The sequence below is a fragment of the Aptenodytes patagonicus genome, chromosome 2 (assembly GCF_965638725.1).
Source record: "Aptenodytes patagonicus chromosome 2, bAptPat1.pri.cur, whole genome shotgun sequence".
Classification (NCBI taxonomy): Eukaryota; Metazoa; Chordata; class Aves; order Sphenisciformes; family Spheniscidae; genus Aptenodytes; species Aptenodytes patagonicus.
In genome coordinates this window covers 127,805,361-127,825,245 of record NC_134950.1, presented here as the reverse complement: position 1 = coordinate 127,825,245, position 19,885 = coordinate 127,805,361, and the positions used below count along the sequence as shown (strand labels likewise).

Sequence of the window (19,885 nt, the reverse complement as noted above, 5' to 3'; positions counted from 1 at the left end):
ATTTTGCAATTTTACGGTGTAATAAATCCTTTTGCCAGCAGGTGAGGAATGTAATTTTAAAATGGGTGAAGTCAGCTAAGAAAGATAACTTTCATGTGTATAATTGCTCTCTCATCAGTGTAATCTCAACAGTTTCATTTTCTAGTCCAAGCATTGCCTGTCTCTGCCCAGAAAGTTCCTCTACATTCATATAATTTAGTCTACAGAGAGGCAAAAACAATCTGAGGTCACTGAGAGGCCACTAATAACTGTAGGATATAGCAGACTATATAACACCTCCCTTATGTTTTTACTAAAATCTTCAAAAAAAAAAAAAAAAGCCTGGTTTGATGTGGAAGGACACTTTGCACTGCAAATAGTAGTAAAGTTGTGTAGTCTGTCTCAATCTGAAATGTTAATGAGCACAGAGAAATGTGTAAATACAAGATCCCAGTAACAAACCAGTGTAGCTTTCAGCTACACTGCTATTGATCAACAATTTAGAGAAATCACTAACTTACTGCTTTCTTTCAGCACATATTCAGTGTCTCTCTGTCTGAAATAGAAGCAGATGTTTTATACTCCACCTGTTGGGAGTTTTATTTTACAGTTTTGAAAATAAAGATACGGACATCCAGTTAACATTCAAAAACTGATTTGTATTTCTTTGAATTTACAAACCTTTAAGCTTTTATATGTGCTAACATTATACATTATTGGTTAGAGATGCCAAATATATTAACTTTGAAAAATAATTTATGGCCTCTAGCAGTGTAATAAGACAGTGTTCTAGAACACATGAAAAACTGCCAGCAATTCACTTCTAATTCACCCATGTCATATATTAATACAAATCAAATGACATTTTTTAAAAAGTTTACTCTATTGTTCTTTACTCCTATTGCTTTGTTAAACAAAAACAAACAAACAAAAATCATCTTCTTCATACCTAAATCATTAAATATCCAAGGCAGAAGCATGTTCAGAGCACAAGGTCCTCTTCCTAATCCCTAAGTGCAAAGAGCCACTCATACCTGCTTTTTCCCTCAGCAAAACTTAGAGCACATGAATCTGTGAAAGCCAAAACAGCCTCACATGTGGTAAGTTGTTTAGGCTGTATATTTGAAAAATACTGTAAGCCAAGATGTTGTTTTGCTCCTGCTGATCCCAGCCACTATTTACCACCACTGTCTGCTCTGCTGTGCCAGCACAAGTACCTCTATGGCTGCATTATGCATCAGACCAAAGACCTGATGCACCTGAAAAATAACCTGAATTATTTTTCAGCCAGGTCAGTTCTTTAACCTAGTTCATCATCATATGTTTATGCAAATGCTTATGTTGGCCCAGGAGTGGTATGGCTGTTTTGGGGTTTTTTTTCCACGATTGGGGTTTTTTTCCTTGAATCATTTCATTGACACAGTTTATATCACAGCCCTAAAAACAACTGGTACTGGCAGAAATTTGGGAGGCTTTTTCTAGGGAAGGGAGATACTAAATACAACTGCCAAGAGGCCAGCTTTATAAATACAAAAGCAGCTTCTACTGAAACACAACTTTCAGTTTTACTCTTAGTTCATAATGCTCAACTGAAACTTTTATTTTACCGTTGCTAAGTAAGAAAAATTTAGTCAATCAAAATATAACTAAACCAAGAAAATGTATAAAAAGCTTCAGAATATCTCTTCTCATTTCCTCCTTCTGAGTATAAAGCCTATATAAAAAGCAGAATTTTATTGTGAGGACTTCCGTGTTCATATACAGAAGACCAGCGAGATACATTCAACTACTATGTGTTCTCCCATCTTTGAACTCTGTACTTTTCCTGCAAGAGTGTACATCTCTGGCAGTTAGAAAAGATTCATGTATTTATCCGACAGACCTTTTTTTTTGTGGCAACTTTATATTTTCACTGCTTTTACACATATGAACCTTTAGCGCTAGTGAAAACAAGTTCTTTCTGAATCTCATGGAGCAGTAGCAAAAAAGCACCTCATTGCATAAGTGCCTTTTTAAAAAGGATCTTTAAAACGGAAGGATACATTTCACTGATGTTCACCGAGTATGCTGCCCAAGAGACATCCATATCTCAACGTTCTCATGTTTGAATACACGGAAAATAACGTGCTCCAAAAATTCCCAGATATGGCAATTGCGCACTTGCTGGGACACCACTGGGCAATTTCAAAGTCTTCTGCTTAAGTATCCATGGCAGCAGGTAGAACACAAAAGCTGCCAAGAATTCTCGTAATGTATAGGGTCATATGTACTTGAAAGCGTTGAAGACATCAATATGACAACTTTGTTCGAATATAGTTATGCCAGAAACAGTGTTGCTAGCTGGATAAACCAATCTATGCTTAATTTGACAATGTGGAACAAAGAATTAAACTAAAAAAAAGCACAACAGTATCTATCTGCCTCATGCTATCTAAACTGAACTAACTTCTCTACAAGTATGAACAATCTCACTGGTTTTTATATATGTGTGTGCATGTCTATGTGTGTCCAAATATATATATATGTGCATACATAGATACACAGTACTACTCAAAGATATATTTTGGGCCTCTATAATTTTCCAGCCAGAACGGTATTCTGTGAATATTTCATTTCAGAAATACAGCAAATGGGGAGCACTTAGAGTATAAAAATTTACAATACTATTGACTTATGCTGGCAACAAAAATTGGGAGAACTCTCAACATAACGCAAGGGCCAACGTTATCAATATTTAAGTACTCTTTACAAGCAGACCGCAAGTATTGGAGTTTTATGGGCTTTTATGTACATTTATTCCCAACTGAAGGTTTTCTATAAACTTTTTTTAAAAATAGTTAAGCAACTGTTTGCAATATTTTTCCCCTAATCAGGATACAGTCACAAATATTGTGTGCAGATATATTGGGAAAATATCCCACAAAGATAAAATTCAATTTGAATTTGGCCTTCTTGTCTATACACTGCATCTGTTGATCTGGAAAAAAACTTTCTGTGAGTCAGTGGGTAAAACTACTACATGTTTCTAGGCCTTTACTTTTTTAAAAAACTTGTTTCAAGGACAATTTAAAAAGGCTTGCAGGCTTTATCAGAAAAGGTGATGTTTATAGCAAGCTGCTTCTTCCTTCAGTTGTCTTATTATTACTGAAGAATGTCATGAAGTATCACCTTTCACACTGTAATGAAAATACAACAATTATCTAATTAAGCTCAAAATGTGCATAGCTGTTTCAACTGGTTTTATACTTCTGAATTTTCAAGATTATCATATGCACCTCTGAGTAAATTATAAGGACAAATCAAAGTATCATTAATATGTAGTTTAGTGTTCCAGTATTACGTACAGAGCCTCTGGGAGGCTTAAAACAGAAAAACACATTAAAGTTCTAATTTATACCTATTATTCCTTCAGACACATCATGGAACAAAGTCTAAAACAAGAGGAAGTATAAGCCAGATTCGGAAACTTAGAAAATAAAATTCCCCTTCGATGTGATTTTTGATTTATATTACTGAAGACAAGCATCACTGCATGGTCTACACATCCGGTGTTCTTAACCATACAAAAATATCTAGCAGTTTGTCAAGCTGTCAGTTTTAACAGAAATGGTCTAGATAAATTATATCTGTAAGTTGTGGCAAAGTGCTATCCATGTACATAAAAACTGAAACACTCAGATTCTAAAAGGTACTCATAACATGCATCTGACAGATACTTCTAAGAATTGATTCCTTCCAACCAGAGATGTTTTCCAGTGAATTATAACTGCAATTTCTTATAAAATGCTTTGAGGAATTGTCTGAAGTCTGTAACTGTACAAACAGCTCAAGAAAATAAAAAGGTTTTTTCCTTTTATCTATGGAACAGAAATTGGAACACTTAAACAATGGAAAAGGATTTTGCTTATTGAGCGATATGCCTTTCAGAATGAACTTAATTCAGTGCCTTTGTCCAAATAACCAAGCTTATCAAGAAATTGCATGAATATTTAAAATTGAAAGAAAGACATGGAAAAATAAGTATCTGCAAGAAGATGACCACAAGCAGTAGCAAATCTAATTCTACAACAACTCTAAAATAAACCTAAATCTTGAATACCTGATTTCATATAAGGTGTTAATTTCACCTAACTTTAAACTCCTGTAAGCTAGATTTATGCTAAGCCAGTGCTCCAGCTCCCTCTGTAGCAAATAGAGAGGGACAGGCACATCAAGTGGTTGATTCATCTCATCCTAAAATATCTGTTTAAGATAGATAGGATTAAATTCATTATTGAAGTGCCTATTTTTTTCCATTACTTTCAGTAGTCATCTAGCTGCTTGACTTGACTAAGATGCCTAGTTTTTGAATGACTACATATAAGCGAGATGAATCCCAGCCACACAGAAACTTATTGCTGACAGTAACTTGTTTCTGACAGTAAGGTATGAATTAGATGACTTTGCAAATATTTGGATTTGTTGGAACCTAATATACAAGATAATTAACTAGTAACTACTGTTCTGTCTAGCAATCACATTCAGTATGGATTAAATGTAAAAAAAAAAGAAAGCAGACAGCTGAAGATTTTACCTGAATAAGATGGTAACTTCATTGTCTTCTTTTACATAGAATTTAAAATTCTGAAATCTAAACAAAGTCTGTTGACCCAGATGCCTGAAAAAACCCTCACGAAAGTCAGTAGATGAAATATGAGCACAGGGTCATAACATAATAATCTAGGCATAACTTGTTACATATTTTAATATTAGACAAATAATTTATTGCTTGATGGCTCACTTACAAACATCAGCTGAAAAAGTAAAGCTACATGGGAAACTGGGCAAAGACTAAAGAGAAGGAAGGAGGAGATTTGAGATATCACCTCATTCTAGTCAGCGCACTCCCTAACCACAGTAATGGGCACCCTTGAGAAACAGGCCAGAAGCAAAATAGGACAAGTGACCTAAACTGAATTGTCACATGATCCTGTCATGAGAAAAAAATTTAATTCCACAGTTTTCTTCTCTAAATTATCTCTAAAATTCCTTCCAGGAATAAACTAAAACCTTTATCAACTCTTCTTGAGATAGGAAGTAGAAAGAAAACACTGTACACCTTAATTTGTAAATAGTAATCAACAAAACCTACCAACAAATTACATTTACAACACACTCCTGCATCTCCCAATTTAATAACTCGGCACTTTGATCTCTATAAAAATACACAGACTACTTGTCTGCAGTTGGGATCACACAGCTAATTCACTGCTACATCCCTGGATAACACTGTACTACCTCTTTAGTCATAAAATCATTGACCCTTGCTTCTGCATCTCAAATTGTGAAGAGCCTAGACATTGAGTAGTAACCCAGGAAAAGAGCAGAATTCTTCAGCAGAATAGATAGCAAATGCAGTTATATACATCTGTTTGAAATCATGGGGTATTTAAATTTAACCTCCTTATGACATTCCTGTAAGCAATGACCAGTCATAACCAAGAAGTTTGAGGACTCTAGGTGTGGAAAATGTCAGTTGCCAATGTGAGTAACATAGTTAAAGGCAGTTTAACTCCAAATTATTAAACCCACAAAAGCTATTCAAGTATCAACAAATAATTTATTTTTACCTCTCCCCTCTTTCATTCAAAACAGACTGTTCCATAACACCCATTTTAAATAAGACCCTGATAAGACTACGGATGCAACTCAAGCAGAAAATATGGTCACTTATGGTAAGAGAGGAAACAGAAGGAAAGACTACTGGCTGCTCTGCTTGCAGATGACTCAAACATGAACCTCTTATTCATTTAGAAGGCATCAATGCCCCTTTATAGCATTTCTTAACCAGATGTCGATCCTATTTCTGATTCTAATTATTGTCTTTATTTCAATTATGCTAGAAGAGTATTACAAACATTCAGCCTCCCACTTGTTAGTCAATTCTTGACATGGCTGTTCTTTCAGTCAGATGCCTAGCATACCTCATGCTGCCTCCAGTAATTCTTAAGCAACAGCTGGCCTGCCATTCCTTGAAGCAGACAGTGAATCTACTACTGCACAAAATAGGAAAGGGTAAAAAGAGGACAGCAGACCCTTAAAAATTCAGTATTAACATTTCTCTAATGAGACATGGCCACTTATCACTCTGATGCTTACTCTAATAATGTCTACATAGAGTCCGAGAACTCTACTCTGTTACAGTGGCATGTGCTTTCACTTATTCTACCATTAAAGTTATCATAACAACAAAATCATCATTCTGTGCAAAAACTCAGCTGTGGGGAAAAAAAAACCAAGAAAAAGTATAAAAGAGATGGAAGAAACCAAGGAAAGACTAAGGCAGTTTGAACAATCCTTGACAGAGCTTTGAAATCTGGCTACTATGAAAAAGCAAACAACTGAATAAAAGCCACACCAGAAACTAAAGCCCAAGACCCAAGTGAGGACAGGAAATAGCTTTAACTGACCACCAAAGACATGGTAAAACAGCAAACACACTATTAAGGAAACATCAAAGACAGCAAGATGACAGATAATGGCAGCAGAAATTGAAACAGCACACCATATACTGAGCAGCAAAGTAAAGCAGAACAAGAAATGGCAAAGATTTAGAAACAGTAAGGATCTGCCAAGATACCAATACAGCTGACTTCTAAGATAGAAGAGAATGGGAAAAAACAGGAGAAAAAAAAAAAAGTATTCCAAGTTCCTGCAGTTCAGATGTCGAAGTAACACACTTCATCTAAATGTAGCTCATTTGACATTACTTAAAAGGAAAAATTTAAAAAGAATATTTCTAGCAAATAAATACCAGTAACATTGGACTAAAAGACATTTACAAGCTCATAAATTAGTTTGATGAAATGACTAATCTTATTCTAATAAAAAGTGTTCACTCATTAGTATTATCTGTTCCAAAGGGATTATAAATGAAAAGTCTTAAGCCATTGAGGGGAAAAACATAATAATTAATAAACATTAAAATAATTGTTATACAAGTTCTACAGAAAGAATTATTTCCAAAGTAGTACATTGTTGGTTTATAATCTGTTATGTTGGTAGAACAGTACTTTTTTTTTTTCCAGACAGCAGTTTAAATTCATCATGGAGTCTATAGAATTATTACATACCTTACTTTTATTTTTATATTTTTTCAAGCGTTAAAGTAACTCTTTAGAAGCTAGATCAGCACCACTCACTTGTTAGAAAACAAGTATAGAAACTAACCTGCATGTTTTCACACTCCCTTTCATCAAGAAAACCTATGCTATGACTTTAAGTTACTTCTAAGCCTTTTTGAGTAAAACAACTCTTTTCTTAGGATACAAAACCCCATCTGTACAAACTAGTCCATGTCACTTCCAAAGTGGCCTGCTTTCTTTTAGTCCAAGATTTTTTTGCATTCTCTCCTGTCTAGTATTAATTCATGTCTTATGGTAGGGACTTCTATCATTTCCATTGAAACATTTTTCCAGAGATAAATACAGATATCTTCATCTTTTCTTACTTTTTTTCACATCATTTCCAGTTTTACTCCATGTATAATGCTGTGTAATACTGGACGTGGTACTAAGTACATTTCAAATGTGAGGTGACAGTTGTTATTTAGCCAAACTTGTTACTTAATAAAAATGATATAAAGTGAAATCATTTGGTCTTCTTTTTATAAGTCAATCTCTGTCAACTACTTATAATGTTCTTCCTTGAAGTTCATCCAGCTTATCGTTTTAGTAATGGTATGTCCATAATGAAAGGTAATGTTCTATGCAGAGTTGCACTGTGGCATACAGCTAGAGACAATATTGTCTGCCTGTCCTCAGCTATACTGTCCCTGGGGATTCCACCTCCAATTGCATTGGACTTTTTGCTGACACATTATTATAAACCTATGCCTAAACTACAAACACACTATCACAATTACATTTCATTGCTATGTTTCAGTCTCAGAGTGAATACTTGTATTAATCGACTTTCAGAAGATCCTCTGATAAAAATGCTGTATTAATATACTGAAAGGATTATTTAAATTGTTACCTTTCTAATCAAATCAGCAAACCCTCTCCAGGAGCCAGCTATTCCATGAAGGGCAAAACTAAAGCAAGACTAGTTTTTCACTAGTTTTCTACTCTCCCTTACCCCAAAGTACCTTCAGTTTCCTATTCTCTTGGTTATCTAAATACACCAAACTACTGTCACATGACAGCATGGACTGTGGCTTATTTGGAAGGTAACATTTCAGCTAAGCTTAAACACTTTTCTCACCAAAAAGATTAAACACTGTCTCTACTCGCTGTCACCAAATTTTCACAAACATTGAAAGAACCTAAACTCTTCAAATTTGGTTGAAATTGGTGAAATAGTTCAGAAGAGGCAGAAAGAACTGCTGGAAAAACTGGTAATCAGTTTGATCATATAGCATCATAAAGCAAGCTAAAAATTAAGTATGTACGAAAGTACAACACACTCCCTCATCTTAAATTACCCTTCCCAACACAAAAATGCTTTAAATAAGTGAAAATATTATCATGTCACCAGAATAAGCAATGAGAAAAAACAGCTACTGCAGATCTCTGCATGAAATCATATTAAAATATTGATTTATGCGGTGCTCTTACGAGATATGGCTATAAATAGAAGCAGTGACCAGTACTGGAAAAGAAATTTGGGTGACATAACACAGTATGCAGACTGTGTTGTAGTCCATAAACAGAAATTAAGATCAAGGAATATTTTCTCCTCCACAGCAGAGGAGATGAGAGGCACAAGTAAAATAGTACCTCTAATTATGACAAAAATGAGTTTCCTCAGAACACCACAAAGAGAAAACACCTCAACTTTAGCACAAAAAGCCAAATCTTATATAACATTGTTCTGTGTATCAACAATTATGCTTCAAAAAGCTCATGTTAGTTCGCCAGGTAACATGAAACATCCTTACCTACTTCTTAGTGATACCTGAGGGGTCTGTTCTTCACAGTTTCCCAACAGCTTTTCAAGATCAGTCAAGTTCTCAAGGAATTATGATGGGATTCTCTATTCCATCCCAATCTCAAAGTTTACTTCATTTCCTAGAGTTTTTCTAAAATTTCTGGATACATACACAATTACAAAAGCAGTTATCATAACCATGACTCAGCTAACTTTTACTTGTATCTCTTGATCTGCTGTCGATACATTCCCTTCATAAGTTACAATCCTTTTTGTGAAACAAAAAAATGGCAGGTATACATGAAAGGAAACATCATTCTCTATAACTATGTACAATTTGCTGTGTCTCTTCTGGGAAGTCCTTCGAGACAGCAGGATAATAAAGACTGTCACCACTAACTTGGAGCAGATTGTTTCTGGTGACTTATGAGCTGAAAAAAGACTTCAGAATTCATTATCAATTCCCTAAAGCAGTCTTTTCCTCAATTTTTAATGTATTAAGTGTAAACACATCCATTTAATACATTTGGTATTCTAAACATACACATTGCTGGATTTTTTTAATTCAAGGACATAACCAATTAAAAGGAATTCAATTAGTATGATAGTAGAATAAAGCTTAGTATGCAGTAGAATTAAAAACCATCACATTTACAAAGCCTAATTGTATAAGCCCCTCTCTAAACGTAAAACAGTTTTATGACGACACAGTTTTTAAAAAATTGCATTAGCAAACTGATTCAGTCAACCCCAAAACCAAACATGTTTGGTACATATAGTGATGTGTTTTTATATGAACCACTCTGCGCAATGCTGCATAGCCAAATTTAAACAATAAGCATCAGACACTACTTCTGACATTTATTATTTTGTTTCTGTACTACATTGTCTGCTCCAAGAAGGGTGAGTTGTATCTCAAACTACCCAGAACTATTATCCTGTCAATTCAGAAGAAAGCAATTTCTGCCACTCTAAAATGACAATGCTGTCTCACAGCTCTTTCTCTTCCTCCTTACTTTTTTTTTTTTGTGCAGGAACAATTGCTGCTCTTGGTAGATATGCAGTATTTTGATTATTTTATAGCCCTTCACATCTATTAAATCATACCAAAAAAACCAAACACAAAAGTATCTAGTCCAAGCACTGATTAAGTCTATAGGCTCTGACTTCTGTTTCATGCCTTGTGTTAAAACACTCCATCAGTTCACCTCATTCCTTGTGAACAGGTTTCCGTATCAAAAAGCCCACTGTCACACACAGTACCAGCCAAGTACCTTGAAGGTGGCATCCAGTGCATTCAGCTGTTTGAAAAGCTTTTTTAACATTCTTAAATTATTATGACATTGGAAAGACTTCAATGCTTTAGCCTGTCATTTTAAATATTACTTAAGCATACATTTTAAATACAAAGACATCAGTACTGTGTCCTTGTTCTCTTTTCTGACTGCAGACAGGCAAGGATCATTGCTTCCATGATTTTGCCTGTGGAGTAGAACTGACAAGTAATGTTCCAAAAGACCACTTACTGAGAGACTGCAACATGTAAGTGACATTTTATCCTCATGCCTACATCTAAATAACTGGACAAAGAGGTAGAAGAAGAACTGCCAAAGTCCTAGCTCTGATGTGAACTTCCACATAAAAAGACAGGGTATGAGAATAATAAATGTGGTATAAGCAAACGTAAAAAAAGAATATATTTAAATCTACAGAACACTACTCAAACAAAAATTTCCTATAAAATGTGAGAAGACCCAAAGACATCAGCAACAGAATTTAACAGGGAAAAAAAAAAGAAGTGAATATAGATAGCATAAGAAAATTACAACTCAGTGACCCTCAAGGCCACCGGGGCATGGTTTGGAACCTGACACTTCTAAAGACTGATCTAACTTGCAGACCCTTTACCCGTAACTGTTGTTTAAAAGAGCACAATAAATTCCCATCAACAGCTTCTCTGCCCAGTTACAACTGAACAAAACAAATAAATTATTTCAGAGGAGCTGAAAAAGATGGCACATAACTAGTTACACCAAATTCTTACTACACTTAACTACCCAAACTATCACTCGCAGATTGTGCATCTGTGGTGGGTTGACCCTGGCTGGATGCCAGGTGCCCACCAAAGCCGCTCTATCACTCCCCCTCCTCAGCTGGACTGGGGAGAGGAAATATAATGAAAGGCTTGTGGGTCGAGATAAGGACAGGGAGAGATCACTCACCAGTTACCATCACTGGCAAAACAGACTCGACTTGGGGAAAAAAACCCTTAAGTTACTGCCAATCAAATCAGAGTAGGATAACGAGAAAATAAAACCAAATCTTAAAACACCTTCCCCCCACCCCTCCCTTCTTCCTGGGCTCAACTTCACTCCCGATTTCTCTAGCTCCTCCCCGCCAGCAGCACAGGGGGACGGAGAATGGGGGTTGCGGTCAGTTCATCACACATTTGTTTCTGCCACTCCTTCCTCCTCAGGGGGAGGACTCCTCACACTCTTCCCCTGCTCCAGCATGGGGTCCCTCCCACAGGAGACAGTCCTCCATGAACTTCTCCAATGCAAGTCCTTCCCACAGACTGCAGTTCTTCATGAACTGCTCCAGCATGGGTCCCTTCCATGGGGTGCAGTCCTTCAGGAACAGACTGCTCCAGCGTGGGTCCCCTATGGGGTCACAAGTCCTGCCAGCAAACCTGCTCCAGCGTGGGCTCCTCTCTCCACGGGTCCACGGGTTTTGCCAGGAGCCTGCTCCAGCACGGGCTCTCCACGGGGTCACAGCCTCCTTCGGCTGCATCCATCTGCTCCAGTGTGGGGTCCTCCATGGGCTGCAGGTGGATATCTGCTCCACTGTTAACCTCCATGGGCTGCAGGGGGACAGCCCACCTCACCATGGTCTTCACCACGGGCTGCAGGGGAATCTCTGCTCCGGTGCCTGGAGCACCTCCTCCCCCTCCTTCTTCACTGACCTTGGTGTCTGCAGAGTTCTTTCTCTCGCATATTCTCACTCCTCTCTCTGGCTGCAGTTGCTGTTGTGCAGCAACTTTTCCCCCTTCCTAAATATGTCATCACAGAGGTGCTACCACTGTCGCTGATGGGCTTGGCCTTGGCCAGCAGTGGGTCCGTCTTGGAGCTGGCTGGTATTGGCTCTATCAGACACAGGGGAAGCTTCTGGCATCTTCTCACAGAAGCCACCCCTGTAGCCCCCATGCTACCAAAACCTTGCCACGCAAACCCAATACAGCATCACTCACAGACTGTGCTATGCTTCAGGAGTATTTGGGGAACCAATTAAGGCAGTCTTGCAATCACCTTACTTTTGCTCACTATGAAGCAGTATATGCATTAGTTTTCAAGGTATGGGACTTGAATATTTAACACATTACAAGGACTCACTCTTGAAGCCACTTTAGGATTTAGTGATTTCTAGGGATTAAGTGTCAATCGTTATCATTCTAGCCCTAGGAAATCACAGGTAACAATTTCAAAAGTGGCAATATGAATTATATTCAACTGACGAATGTCTGAGTTTGACTCTCCCTCTTAATTCAGAAGAACCACCAGTAGCTCCCCCAGTAGCTTGGAACCTTTAATTACTTATTACGAGCACGCAGGCCAAGCATTCTGGCAGGTATATGGCCATCACATGTAGTCACCACAGCAGAAAAGAAGATTGAAGACGAGTGACATCAAAAAGGCCTGTAAACTTCTGCGAAAGATACTGTCAGTGCCCCAGCCAGTGCAGTGGTCTTAAAAGAAATTTAGGATGAAACCACTTCCAGTTTTATTTAGGATATAATGTTTTGTCAGTTTTTCTCCTTATTGGCAGGTATTTTGTAAATTAAAAGTTCTGATGAAAACAGAAAACAATATTAGAGTATAGACTGCATTCTTGGTTTGTTTATGTGTCATTCATTGTAGTTTTCTTTTTCTATTCCCTATGCCAAATAAACTTCACTTTATTTACAGGAGCTAGAATTGGCAATTTATAGTAGTGGGAGCAAGAGCACCAGAAAGTCCCTAAAAGAAGAAAACCAACTTCTGACCTTAGAAAGCTGGACACTGAGTAGAAGCAACAGAGTGACTCTGATAAGAGGGAAAAGCAGCAGTATGTAAAAAGGTGTTGCAAAGAAGCTGGAACAAGCCCAGGCAGGCATGAGAAATCTCTGGATGTGCAATGCTTCAGCTGAACATATTGTAAACATATTTCCTTAATAAAGTAGTAGTTAGGGTAGGCAAAACTTAACCGATAATTTCACAAAGAGCGAGATCCAGAACTGTGGCACAGATTAGCAATTCCTTAATTGGTTTCTGATGTTAGCATTTCAATCAACAGAAATTCTCAGCTTAAATGGCAGGCCCAGAACACATCAACTGCTATTAGATGAATACTGAGCTTGTGCTTTCCACAATTTAGATTTTTACCCAGATTACATTTGCTCCCTTTTGTTCGCAATACAGTAACCTCAATTAACAGGCATTTATTTATACATCATGCAACACAAAAATCAATACTCTGCCCTGCCCACAATTACTTTTGTTTGAGAGAATCTGACATGCATATAATACTCTCAATTACATACACTGTTTACATATTGAGGGGAACCTTTTGGATAGGAAATGCTTTCTATTCCATGCTCTTGAGAAAACAAAACACAAGTCAATAGTAATGTAGGACCTTAGGTAGCTATATTGGTACCACAATTTAACACAATATGGTTCCTCACTTTGGCTTGCTTACAAATGGGATGCCAAGGGAAACTGCAGCTCATTCAGCAGACTGAATAATGTATTGTCTAAGGCAAAATTTTAGAGCAGTCGTTTATGCATTTACTAAGCTTAAATTGCAAACAATGCGTGTCATGTTTTTCCACCACTGAAAATTTCAAACTTCAGAAATTGAACTTTCAGTTCAATTATTAAAACCAAATGCCTACTGATCCAAAACAAATCCACTAGTGCCAATTTTAAATATTTTTCAGAAGGTAAGTTGTCCACACGTACAATGTAACTGAACAACAAAGCCGCAGTTACATTAAAAGCCATTAAAATTAATTTACATTGTTTACATATATCTTTTTATAACTTGAAAACACATTTCTTTATCTATAAGGATATAGATAGATGAATAAGTTACTACACAACCACAGTTACTTCATTTTTGCACCAACTTAACCCACAGTAACCGCCACGTGCAAGAAGAGGCAACAGCAAAATAAGCAGGCAACCGACTACTGCAGAGTAGCTGTGGGTGGGTAACTTGCACCTTGTTCCTTACTCCATTGTAACTTGCCTGTCTGCTCCAAAAAAGTAACCATGAAGATGGAAGTCACCGGACTGAATGTTGTATGCAGGAGTACTTACCATGAGTATAGAATGGTTCCCACTACTGATGCAAGTTTGCTGTTTTCTTGCTTTTGCTTTGCAAGCCCAAAGTCAGCTACAATAAAGAAAAAAAGATTCACATGTCAATAACCACCCTCTTTACATGACAATCAGTGCTGGTTCACAACAGCTGAAAAGTTGGGGGAGGGTGGAAGGGGGGTTTGGGGTTTTTTTTATCTTTTACATTTCACTGTACTGGACCATACTATCTTCCTATCTCCACATTAATCAAGAACGTACGTTTGAATCAGGCCTATCAGCTTATTATAAACACACCTCTGATGCTTTCAATCCAAAGTACATGACCAGTTTCAGGTTTCTATTAATATATTCCAATCAACTGCATGACAGTGGTAAGTATCTAATATGCAGTGATCTAATGCCCAAATTAATGAAAAAAAATGTAATGAAGTTAGTAATTATTTCACTTTCCTTCAAATTATGATAGCTGGGAAGGGCTGACTTTCTCAGAAATTTAATTTCAAAGGAGTACGGGGGGTCTAATGTCTGAATAGTTCATGTTGAAAGATTGCATTTGGTAAGAAATAATGGTGAATCTTAGCCTTACCTTGTGACAAAAGCTGTAGATTCCGATGATCATGCAATTATGTTAATATAAGTGCCTTTTGTGTAATTATCAGCTAGTCTTTCAGAAAATTGTCACACAGTCTTTAGAGAAGATATTTTTAATCTAAGTTCCACGCAAACAGTTCAAGGTTTTTTTTTTCAATTCAATACTCTACTGCTGCCTCAACGCAACAATGCAGTTAAGACATATTACACTTTATTAAATCCAAGCATAGAGAGCAAGAGAAAATCATTGTACTTGTTAAAGTCTGTTAATATATTTTGTATTGTAATACTACTTCAGAATGGGGAAGATTTGTGTGGTAAATAATATTGTTTAAAATATTTTAAGGCTCCTGTTCTACTTGGACAGAGCCCATAGCATTCCTATTCCGATTGTTTTTACAGTAAGATAGTTCATAAACATTTTAGTTAAAAATGTTTCTACACATCAAAAAAGCTACAGATCAGAAGAAACACAAGTAAGAAAAATTAGTTTCTGTTGGCTCTTGCTCAGTGTGAGCCTCAAAGGTCTGAAAAGGAGTAGAACTCTTACTCAGAAAGGGTCTTTGATAAAAAAGCCAAATCTAGGTACCCAGGCCACAGATCATTTTTCTTTGAACAAAGTGTTCAAAGAAGGACTAGCTCTGCAGTGCTTGGAAAATATAAGTAGAAAGAATGCCAAATTAACAGGATCACTGAGAAGCCTCCCTTTTGCCCTTGAGTTAAGACAGTCCTCAGGGAGTTCACTCCAGGGAATATTAATCCCAAAAGGACCAGAGGTTTTTACAATGTTGATACTTCCCTGAATTAATTAGGGTGAATCATTCTAAATTCCCTCCTTTGGAATCCTTCACATAATATTCTATGAAGAAGGAGTATTAAGACATTACATCAATCAATAAATTCAGTTCCTGGTGCTTGAAAGATTTAGGAAAGGGAAGAGGAGAGGTGGACATCTTTGTTCTGGAACAAGTAGTCTATTTTAATACAACATTAGTGATTATCTGGAAAAAAGAAAGCAAGGGAAAAAATCAGCCGCATGGAGTAAATATATTCTCTTCCTTTTAGGCTCAGGTCCTTAGAAACAGAGGGAAAAAACCCATTTCACAGGCAATAACTTTTTCTAAATTCTGCTAAACCGTCTTGACACCAGCAAGAAGCTCCTGAATACAACTGGTGCTGCCAGAGCTAAGGAACGTAAAGCAGAGGACAATCAGCTTTACATTAAACTTAAATCTTTTTCTTAGCTTCTTCAAGCCCATAATACAGAATTGAATGAAAAGGAACTGGCAAATATTGAAATGCATTGAACTAGTGAAATTGCTTCTTTTAATTTATTTAGGCATCTGTCTGCAGCTTATAAATTGGTCTACAACTTTTAATACTCCAGGATTCTTTATCTGGTATTTGATGTCAAAAGTTGCTACAATAACTAACAAACAAATGAAATAATTTCTGAGAACTGCAAGAGGCCTGCCTCCCATACCATTAAATTAAGATATGATCAAATATAAAGATGACCCCTATTAACTGGTATTCATTGTTTCAGCTGTGAACTGAGGCTTGATTAATGAGGACCCATTGTGACAATTCATATTTGGCAATTACCTGAAATAGCTTCACACCATAGCAGTATGTCTTTTAGAAGCGGGAACAGAATTGTGAGAGCAAGATAACTCAATACTTGCTCAACTTGTTATGAACTTTACCCAAGTGTCAGCTTTTATCACAGAGACTTACATGAATCTTTGACCTGATCTAATGATTCTTATGTTATGATCTTACTGGTTACTCCTGAAATTCAAAATCCTAATTATTAAAGAAAGTATTCTTCCTGAACCATCTCAATTAACTACAGTTAATTCATCCAGTGGTACACAAAGCATTAAGACATAGCTCGTAAGTACAGGAATGGGCCCTTCCTCAGAAGCTAGACCTAACCAATTCACACATATCTGTGTGAACGCAGATGCATCTGATCACAAATCTCACCAATTTCAGAATGAAAAACAAAACTTACAGCTTCCAAATATTTTCCTACAGCTTCCATTCTCACTTACATAAAAAAGTAACCTACCAATTAACAGAAGTGTTGTGAGTACTTGCTGGAAGGAACTATATCAATGCTGACAATATCATCATAAATATCAGTAAAATAAAGGTGCCAGAGAAAAATGGAAAAGAAAAGCTCTTCGAGAATCATACTGAGAAGGCCAGTGAAAGCTTTGTAAACCAGTAAATCAGGTGAACCAAAACAAAGTCTGGTAAGAGGGCAGGCAGGCCATCCAGCCACCGCCAACATCAGGATGCAGAAATGCATGCTGCATCAGTCCATCCAAAGGGGAAATTATAAACCCATCTCAGTGACTCAAAGCAAGGTTCTATGAGAAAGATGAGCTAGTAACCAACCCTCTGCCATAAAAAAGACCAGCCCTGCCCCTCTTTTGCACTGTCTCTGGAAACCAGTTCATCTGGCACTTGTGTCTTGATGAGTTTAGCTCAGCCTTTTTCTAGGCTAGTTTCATGCCGCTTTAACCTAGCCCCAGACCTGATATTGCAGTCCTACAATCATTGAATTGTCTACCACTTCAGAGGATTCCTGTTGCCCTATGTAGTCTTGCAATGCAGGAATAAAATTGGCATTAAAGAGGCAACTCCCTCATCCCCCCAAAATAACAAACCCCCTCATTTTGACTGTTAGATTGTCCCACCTTCCTGAAAAGTAAAAATTACCCCTTTTGGACCAAAAATAAAACAAACAATGGTTATTTTGTATTACAGCTGAAGAAAACCCCAAATGCTAGTCGATGACCCATTTCCATGAGAAAGCAGTCTTGGAGCTTTAATGGCACCAGTGGAAAGATCCATCTACCTGCCCCAAAAGAGAGTTGTCTGTTGCTGCAAAATAATGGTTGTTTTCACCTGCACATGTCATTTTGCAAAATGATACCTTTTCTGGTTTTAAACACTACTTTAAATTTTTCAGGTTCATGTGAATTACATGCATATCACCAGCACAACTTATTGTACCATCCTAATACATGACAGTTTGTAAACTGAGGGGAATGGTAGGTACATCAGTCTAGCAAACAAGTTTTATAAAACAAAATTTCCATGGTAATAGTTTTTGGTGCTTTGTCTACTGTGCAACCTCAACTGACATAATTTCTTTACATCTAATTTCTCTAATGGTTGGAAGTTTGGCATCCTTCATTGAAGATGATGATTATTTTTAAGTCTGTTCAAAGACAATAAAAAACTAACAAACTTTCACCATTAGATGGATCTTCATACACTATGACTAGACGTGCAATTTCACCAGCAATTAATTACCAATAGTCATATCTCTCCACGGTATTATTATATTTGACTAGATTTTGTACTGTGATTGTAAACATTAAGCCTTGAGGGTTTATTCCTCTGTATATCAGGAATCTAGAAAACAAAACTTTTTTTTTTTAAATTCATTAAAAAATAGTCAAACAACCATGCAAGACAGTCCTCAAATAGGAAGAAAAATTAACACAAAATGATGCAGTCATAATCCTTTAGATTCTGAAACACCCTTCTTCACTTGTTTTCACTTGTTTACATTGTGTTTAGGGTAGCACAGTAAGTGATAATAAAGTAAGATTGTTTCAGAAAACATTAACATGCTGGGGAAGAGGGCATGAAGGGAAGAGAGAATTATGAAAAAATGAGTAGGCTGACTTGACTAGTATCTTAACCTCCTACAGAATGATCTCTTCAACTTTCATAATAGCTGAATTACAAAAACTTTCAAAATCTTAGCAGTCTCTTTAAATGCGCATTTTAGGTACGTGCAATGGTCTTTTCTCTTTTTATTGACAGAATCTGGTTTTTCATTGGCCATTTTATTTCCCAAAGATTTCACCCAGTAGATTGATCTTCAACAGTAAAAAAAAGAGGAAAATTTTCCAGATATTATATCTTAACAACACTGATCTCATATTTGCACATTTGTTGCCCTAATTTATATTTGAACCCTACTTGAAAATGCCATTAATTTTTCCTAAAATCAAATATGCACACAAAGACCAAAAGCAAAAGTAAAAAAGGAGGATGAATGGAGTATCAAATTCACCGCATATGTGAACTTCAGACCTACTCAGGTCAGATTTTCACTGTGTCCCCATTGAACAGTTTCTTCTTCTACCCTGAAAGGCTCAGGATGAGACAAAAATCACTTTGCTTCTCTTCAGCAAGTTTGCAACTGTAATCAAGAAAGTTTATCAGCAACTTACTGAATGAATTTCTCATCGTTCCCAAATACACCTTTCTAGCTATTCTATCACCCTCCTTTCTGTGTGCTAATATCAATGCTTCGTAAACTCAGTCTACTCTCTGTCAGTTTTGTGAAGTTTGTAACTTCTGCACTAAGAACTTTAGCATTGATCCACATCTAGAACTGAGATTTGTGGAGAAAGACGTGATTGTGCTATTAATCCACGAATAGCGTCCAGAATGTTTGATTTATAGTGTGAATGTAAACAAGTGGAAAATTCCACTCAGCTTATTATGGAAGCTTTGAGAATTAAGTACTACAAGCATCTCCTTGAACCTTGATATGGAGGGTAGCAATTCTGATAATGAAGACTGGTTAAATGAGCCATATGATCTGCAAAAAAACTAGCACTGATCCAAGTGACTCTGAAAAGTAGTGACTAACACACAACAGATACTAGTTATATCCACTTTACCTCATGGCCACTGGTTCTCTGGGCAGGGCACAGAATCAGTAGGCAACAGGTCTTTTAAAAAGTGCACTCAACAAGCAAGTATTCTGAATTACAAAATTAACAGGTAGCTTTCTTCCAGCATCCAGCAACTATTTGACCTTTTCAAGTCTCATTCGCTTCACCGTTCTGACAGTTCATGTCTGCCTGCTATGGTAAGAAGTATATCAGACAGGTGAGTTGTCTCAAAACTAGTACTCTGCTGCTATATAGTCCTAGGTTTCAGTTCCATACAGATCCTTTCTGCTGCTATTGTATCATGTGTACTAAACATTAAACAGATCATGCCAC

General features: G+C 36.8%; 1 protein-coding gene across 1 annotated transcript in view; it reads right to left on the bottom strand.

Moving 5' to 3' along the window:
- Positions 1–19,885, bottom strand: part of NEK10 (NIMA related kinase 10) — a 123,679-nt gene that overhangs the window by 65,927 nt on the left and 37,867 nt on the right. The window contains exon 23 of the mRNA XM_076331152.1: positions 14,247–14,322. Within this exon, the coding sequence (XP_076187267.1) occupies positions 14,247–14,322 (76 nt within the window). The remainder of the gene's footprint in view (positions 1–14,246; positions 14,323–19,885) is intronic.